Here is an 8,266-nt window from a genome sequence, read left to right as displayed (position 1 = left end):
GTAAAAATACAATTCATTAATATTATTTATATGATTCTTTTGAAAAAAATATTAATTAAGAAGAAATTTCACGTTTTTAAAAAAATATTTATTTTTCAATTTGGTTTCTTTAGAAATTTAGTTTCTATATTTAGTCATATGAATTATTTTAACCTTTAATTTTTTTTACTGAATTGGATTCTAATTTGTTTAAAATATAATCAATTTAGTCTTTTGGTTTGACACATATCACTTTTCAAATTTAATCTGTAACGTGATTCTAACGACTTACATATGATATTTTTTAGATTTTATCGTGTGATATTCTTCAAATACTTTCTGCTAATTTAACGAGAAAAAATAAATTAAAAAAAATAAAATTAACTCTATTTACACAATATCGTTTCAATTGACTAAAAAAAATATAAAATTCAATCGACTTATAAACCTATTTTTACCTAAATATAAAAATTCTAAAAGAGTTAATCAATAATTATATTATTATATGAAAACCTTTTCAAAAAGCTATACTAAAAATAAGAACGAAGATAAAGAAATGAAATGGGAAAGTGCTACACACATACATACACTACACAACCTTAGAATACTTTTCTCTCTCTCTCTCTTAGGTTAGAATAGACTTTTCACAAACCACTTAGTTTAAAGCGAAGACAGAGTTAAACAGTATGAACAAATCCGTGTTTTTCCCACACAAAAAACACGTGCTTCAAACAAAAAATATTAAATTATCACGACGATTATTATTCTTATTATAAATCTGAATTTTAAAAATTAAAAAAAATAATTAGGAAGATAAAGACCACATGGTCTCACCCTCTTTCTCAGACCATAGCAGATTCAAGGAACATGCTTGGAAAACTGCTAACCCCGTCCATATTCCCCCTCTCAAACCTCTTCCTTTCAACTACGAACTGAACAACCATCACCCACCACCCAAAAGATATCATTTTTACAAACATTCATCAACTTTCGCACCTTTTCCCGTCAAAATTTCTTTCCGGGCATCTCTTCAGAATGTCAAGTTTCCCCAACACAGTGTCGGAAGCCCGGAGGTCCGGCAAGGCGCCGGAAAAGTCCTCTTTTTCTCAGACTTGCAGTCTCTTGAGCCAGTTCTTGAAGGAGAAGCGAGCTTCTGGTGATTCCGCTCTTGGAATGGGTGGGAAAATGGAACCTAAAGGTAGAATCTTTGTTCCTCAAGGAATCTCGTTTTGTTACTGCCTGGGTCTCTGAGTTTTTATCACGTGGTGTGTTTCACATCCAATTTTTAGGTTGTGTGTCACAATTGATGGTTTGGTGTGGGAAAATATCTAGCTTAATTGCGTAGAAATATGTAGAAAGTGTGTGAAATTGCTTGTGATGAGGATTTCTGATGGGGGTGTTGTTTGTTTGGATTTGGAAATTCCAGCCAGTACGAAGGATTTGTTTGGCAGCCTGCAAAACTCAGATGGGGCTTTGAAACTAAGCGCTTCTGCCATGGATTTTCTTCCCCAGCTTGTGGAAAACCCCTGCATTAAGAAGTCTAATCTTAGGTGTGTGTTGCAAATTTTTTTTTCTTTTCTGTTCATTTTTTTTTCTGAATTCTAAGGCAAAAGGGTTTGGGATGAAAAAGTGTTTTTTTTTTTTTTTGGAATAGTTTAGGGAATGTTCAAAAATGACCCCAAGAGCCTGAGCCTTGTGAAATTACCTGTATACCCATGCTTCCACCAGGTATTCACACAGAACATTATAGGAGAGACATCATGGGAAACCTTTTATATCTTGAAGGGTATGCAAGAAAAGATGAACAAACATTTGTGAGGATCCAAATCATCTCTAGGTGATGATGACGATCTGTGTCATGCAGAATATGTGCTTTTTATGAAAAACAATTGAAGTTTTTGGACCATTAGCTTATGACTAGACCTTATGCGGTTGAAAATTGAAGCCTTTATATCCCCGTTTGTACTAGATCTGTTTATATGGGGATGTGTCTATGTCTATGTTACATCATTGTTACTTCATCACATCTGCTAAATTTGATGAGGTTCATGTACTGATAATGTTCCTGTTATGATTCTCGTACTGTAGATCACCGGTTCCTGAATCTCCTCAAATGACAATATTCTATGCTGGAAAAATGTTGGTATTTGATGGTTTTCCACCGGAGAAAGCAACAGAGGTCATGGAGTTGGCCACCAAGCTGGCGTTGGACACTTCCGGCGCCGATGAAACTCCCCCCAGTGCTCCGGTTACCACCAAAGAATTGGCTGAGACCAAAGTGCCTCAAACAAACACCTCAGAAACCCCTAAGCCAGGAAGCCAAGGGGTTGGTTCAGGTCAGTGTCCCCCATCTGTCATGTGAACAAACAAAATTACATAAAAAACATTGCTCTCACGCATGTGCCAAGTTCAGACACTAATTCTAGCTACAACTTCTCTTGTCAAAACAGATATGAGGTACCCTAGAAGAGCTTCACTTCTAAAATTCCTCGAGAAAAGAAAAGAAAGGTAATTGAGCTGTTTTCTGTTTGCTACTTTTAGTCATGGAAAATTCTGATCTGTGCCTTATGGAGGGTGGAAAATTTGGTTAAAGTAGTGGAAGTATGAAGTTATAGTTAAAGAAGTGAAGTTTTTCATGAGCGGAGACACATAGATTCGACACCAATAAGTCGTGAATCAATTTATATAAGAGATAAGAGATAAGATATAATAGATCTGGATACTGTATTAATCTAAAATCTTTTTGGATGTCTTATGTTTTGATAATAATGATTGAATGTTGAAACTGTGCAGGGTTAATGCGAGAGGGCCATATCAAGTGAACAATCAGAAAGCGGAAGGAAGCAGTTCAGGTGGTGATCCTGAAGATCAATGTTCGAAACAGTTTGACCTTAACTTGTAGATGTTTACCTCGTCACGAACTTAGGATATACAGGCTCTGGTCAACCAAAAGCACCTAACTACATCATCATCGTAGGCCTTCTGAAGATTGCTGTGGCCTTCATACGAATTTATCATATAAGATTATATATATATATATTTGTATTTATTATTATTATTATATTATTTAATCAACTAGGTCCTCTCCTCTGTGGACCAAACCAGAGATAAATTTTAGTGATATTACTCAGATTGGTTAGCTTAAGAATGTTTAAAGTTACTACTGAGTGCATGATTTTGATAACTTTCGATTATTACAAACTCGTTTCTACACCTGATGCTGATTTCCTCTATGTGTGGTTGGTTGTATCCTACGGATGAAAATCTTGATCTCGATTTTTTAATTTATTTAAAAGATTATCATTATAATAATTCATCGTGACTCACGGGCGAAATTTATAAACTCCATGGTCCAAGTTTGAATACTTTAACAGTACTATTTTAAGACGATTTTCTGCATTTATTTATATATTGGTTTTTGGAAGAAAAAAAAATACATTTGAATGTACGTGGTTTCCACTGTTGATCTGAGAAAGCAAGTTGTGGTGTGAAGTGATAGGTGGTAATAATAAGAAAAAATAGAATTGCGTGAGACAATAATGCAACGTGAAAAATGCGCATAGACACCGACTAAGAAAAATGCAAGTGGTTGTGTTGTGTTTGTCGCTATTATGGTTGGAATGAGGAATAGCACTAACACAAACCTTTTCCCCATATGCCTATCCTCTTTTTATGCTACTCTAGGGACCAAGCTCCTCCTGTCATACTATTTTTAGGTACCTCACCAAAAAAGATTGTTATTTATTCTCCTATTTTACATCTCTACCCTTATTTTCAATTTTTCTAAATACTACTTTTTATCAATTTTTTTAGAAAAAAAATATATAATGGATATTTTAGATCCATGTAGTGTAAAATATCACTGTTGCTCTCTCAACTCAATAAAGAAAAATTCAGCTGAAAAAAAAATAGATAATTTATATATATATATATATATATATATATATATATATATATATATATATATATATATATATTCCGATTCTGATCTAAGTTCATCCGACATCATCATTAAGAATAACAACTGCGTTTCCGAGCATTTGAGCTTCGTCACGAATTTGTCTTTAAAAGACATATCAAAGGGTGGAGGGAGATAGAAATATTTAAATTTCGATTGACCTCAACTCTTAAATGCTGCGAGATTTATTGGGTGTACGGAACAATATATATAAAATTATTTTTTATTCTATTGCTAATAAATATATTTTAAATTTAATTAAATCTAACAAAATCAACTTATAACACCGTGTTTGTATTTATTTATATAATGTAAGTTAACTTTTCTCGAATGAGATTAAACAGTAATTCGATAGTAATCTAATCACGTAAAAATAATAAACTTAATAAACAAATTTTGCCAACTTAACAAACAAAAAATTTCATCCAGATATCTTTAATTCATGACTTTAGTATTATATTAAAAAAGCAATTTTAAATTTACCTAGTCCTTATAAAATTGACTTGTACTTTGTCTTTGCTTCATATTAGATCCAATAATTACTTTTAATTAATTTATTAATTTAAAGTTTTATAGTTTATTGTGGGTACTGCTACAATTATGACCTAAGAGTCAAACTAAAAATACAGTGTGTATGCACGAGAATAAATTGAAATAGTTTCGTACAATATATGAAATGAATAAAAGTGAATATTTTATTAGCTTTTGAGAAAGAAAGATTCACAAGCGTCCACCATTGACCACAAACTATCTTATTTCACACTCTTTCATATTGCTTTCAAACTCTAAACACTGTTATGATAATTTATTATGCAATTTCACGACTTTTTTATTTTAACAATGTTATATTTTAAAAAAATATATACATAAAAGGCAGGCACAATAATAGAGTCGGTCCGAACATATACACGCTGTTTATTACAATTATTTGAATCGAAAAATCATTTAACTTAGGTTTATAAATGCTAACAACTAATATTTTATTCGTTTATCACGTTTTAATTAATTTGTAAAGATATATAAAAATTAAGAACATTAATATTTATTGTTTTAGTTTTCAGCGTTAAATCTTGTTGGATTTTATGACTTGGCTAATAGAAGTTCACATGATTGTCCACTATAACATTTGTGGTGTGGCTATATTCTTTAGTGGTGTCATAGTAAATTGTAAAATAAAAATAATAACAACCATGAAGTGTCTTTTCAGTGGAAATGTGAGAGTTTTGACAAGGAATTTTTTTATTGTTATATTTGTGAAGACATGAAAAAAAGTTAAATTTAGTAATCTTATTTAAATCAAGAAAGCAAAAAAGAAAACAACATCGTTATTCACAACACAACACAATTTCTGTAGTCCATCCTAGAGACTAAAAAATGATGGAACTGCAGATATATTTCTTTTTCCTAAATATAATAATTGTCTTTTGAAAAAATTAGGTAAAAAAAGAAAAAGAAAAGCAAATATAACATGTTGAAAGAAAGGTGACAAATCAGTAAAAGCCACAAGATTTTTGTTTCATTTAGGGTACTATTATTCACGAATACAGAAGCGACAGAATTTAATGGAATTATTATAAAAATAAGGGATAAATGGTGAATTACGGCAAAAAAAAGTGAAAGAAAAGAAAAAATTATAATATATATATATATATATATATATATAACATATTAAAAGAAATATTCTAATTAAGTTCTAAGTCTATAGATTTAGAAATATTTAGTCTATATTAAAGTTTTTTATATATTGAGTAATTCAAATTTTATAGATTTTACATAATTTTTTTTATTATTAACCAGAGGTTGTTATATTGTGCATCAACCTACATTTTTTTCATATTAAAAATTAAGAGATATAAAATTATGTGGTTAATATGAAACAATATTGTGATAAATGTAAAATGACATTCAACTTTTACACTGTGTTCACCTGTGAAGATTTATTGTCCAGAGAAAATAAAGAGACATAATTTGAGGATGAGAGACGTGTTTACTTCATAGTATTTGAGAGTAAGAGAAAGGAAAAAATTGCAAGATTCTTTTATTTTCTCATCTCTCCTCACATGAGCTGATTTGAGGCAATTAAAACTAAAATATCATTATACCCTCAACTCATTTATACTTTTATTCAGGTGATTGTGGTGCATGTGTTTCTTGTTCATTTTGATGCGTTTCAATTAGTCATACCAATTTTTTTTTAAATATGTAAATACCTTGTATTATTATTATTTTATTCAATTTATTCATTTAAATATTTTTTTATAAAATAAATATAACTTATCTAAATATTATTTTAAATTACTTTCAACATCAAGAACAATTTGATAATCTTATTTTTCTTTTAATTAAATTAAATTTTTAATTTATCACATCAATCAAATCACTCACAGATCTTTTAAAACTTTACTCTTAAGTCCATTCACTTCCATCCCAAAATCCCTTACAAATAATAATTCAAATTTCACCCTATAATTCACTCAAATTTATCATCTTCCTTTTTTTCGAATCAATCCTCACATTATATTATATTTATTTTTTTCGAATCAATCCTCACATTATATTATATCTAGGATTCTTCTCCCGATCTATAGAGAGATTATCAAAGAGAGTTGAGTCAAAACCACATAAAAATTAATAATATTAGTTCAAGCGAAAAACTTTAAGAATGAATTTGTGGTCATTCAGTTTTTAGACTCAAACTCAGATTCGCGAGATAAACAGCCAATAAAATAGAACGATTCAGAACATTTTTTTTTTTACTAATCTCTTCTGGCATGACATTCTCTAATGACGTTGTATTAATTAGGTAGGTAAATTTTGATATTCGAGGATTCATATTATAAAAAATTTGACATATAATTAAAGAATCAAATTACAAAATAATTAAAAAATCAAATCAATACAATGAAGGATCAGACCCAGATATGTTGAGAAGGACTGTGCTGCCTAACTCGATTATTCCAAAAAGAATCACTGTTTTCGTTTCATTTTCACATAAAACTTTAAAACACTATGAATGAAAAACCACGAGTTAACAAAGCTTGTGAAGATAATTTGAGGATCAAATGCATAATATCGTAGAATAACCTACAAATTTATTTAAAATAATATATAGAAAACTGAGTACAATCGCAGGTACAGAAAATGATAAAAGGTAAGAACAAAAAGAATAAGTATACACATAGAAAATGAACGTGATTCAACTGAAATGTTAAACGTATTTTAATTTACAGTTATAAAAAGTTTCCTATGTCAGGCATTAGAAAATATAGAAGTTTTTGTTTTACAACAAAGTCTCAGTTCAAGACTTCAAACATTACACAATTCAAAAGTTAGTCTTCTATAAAGTTACTAGATCTTATTTATATATTATTATATTAGTCACAATTCAAACATTATACTTGATAAAATTTGACACATAAAGTAAAAATAAATTAAGAAAATATTTGTATTAAAATAAAAAAAAAAAAACCTTGTTTGGCAGTGAGTAGATGTAGCAGACATGAATTTGAACATTGAATATAACCGAAAAGAAGAAGAAGGAATTGAAGTTTGGGTTTAGGGTGGTGGCTAATGGCCTAATGGTAGATGGTAGGTGTTGATGATGTAAAATGACATCATGGTGATGATATAAAAACATTTAATGATTCAGTTTGGTTACTGTTTTAGTTAGGACAAATGAGACAAATGTGTGTTTGCTTTTTCATGGCAATGTCACGCTATTATGTTCCAATACCACCTAAATCAATCACCCATAATATTTTCAGAAAAAAATAAATAAATCACCCATAATATTTTCTAACATTTTTTTTTTCTTTTAGGTGTGCAGAAAGAGATTTTATCGAAAAGATATAATATCAATAAAACTTAACTCTAATCGTATAAAATATTGATACAATTCTTAATCTAAAATCTTAAAACAATAAATTTATAGATATTTAATTTTATATAATATTATATTTTTTTTCATTTTTAACTAATATAACACTTAATCTTTTACTTGGCTATTAGCTATCGGACGAGTTCATTATTCACATGCTCAAAGAATATGGAATAATTCTTCGTGCACTTCTATTCTCTCATGCAAATCCAATGATAAAGCAAAATCCAACCACGATGGTCCTAATATTGTTTCATTAAAAACTGACAAAATTATAAACCAATAAGCACTATGCATTCTACTTTATTGTAAACATCAATCAATAATATCTACTAAAAACAATCTGCAATCGCTACTTTACCTTGTTCAGAGTTGGGTTAGACGATTCTGAACCACAGGTTGCCATATTTAAATAATTTCTGATTCTTAAATATATTTTTCTTATCAAAAAA

General features: G+C 29.5%; 1 protein-coding gene across 1 annotated transcript; it reads left to right on the top strand.

The window, feature by feature from the left end:
• The first annotated feature begins 807 nt into the window (after positions 1–807).
• LOC114167367 (jasmonate ZIM domain-containing protein 1-like) lies at positions 808–3,192 on the top strand. The gene is made up of 5 exons (XM_028052440.2): positions 808–1,177; positions 1,406–1,529; positions 2,068–2,315; positions 2,430–2,487; positions 2,773–3,192. The coding sequence occupies exons 1-5, from the start codon at positions 1,015–1,017 to the stop codon at positions 2,879–2,881; spliced, it is 702 nt and encodes a 233-aa protein (XP_027908241.1). The 5' UTR covers positions 808–1,014; the 3' UTR covers positions 2,882–3,192.
• Positions 3,193–8,266: the final 5,074 nt, after the last annotated feature.

The sequence above is a fragment of the Vigna unguiculata genome, chromosome 10, assembly GCF_037176805.1.
Source record: "Vigna unguiculata cultivar grain cowpea cultivar isolate G323 ecotype 2 chromosome 10, ASM3717680v1, whole genome shotgun sequence".
In the NCBI taxonomy this organism is placed as follows: domain Eukaryota; kingdom Viridiplantae; phylum Streptophyta; class Magnoliopsida; order Fabales; family Fabaceae; genus Vigna; species Vigna unguiculata.
The sequence above is the reverse complement of the archived record's forward strand: the minus strand, read 5'-3'. Positions and strand labels throughout refer to the sequence as shown.

Coding starts and splice junctions, on each gene's coding strand:
- LOC114167367 (XM_028052440.2), top strand. CDS start 1,015: ATGTCAAGTTTCCCCAACACAGTGTCGGAAGCCCGGAGGTCCGGCAAG. Junction 2,316..2,429: donor AAGCCAAGGGGTTGGTTCAG/GTCAGTGTCCCC, acceptor TTGTCAAAACAG/ATATGAGGTACCCTAGAAGA. Junction 2,488..2,772: donor CTCGAGAAAAGAAAAGAAAG/GTAATTGAGCTG, acceptor GAAACTGTGCAG/GGTTAATGCGAGAGGGCCAT.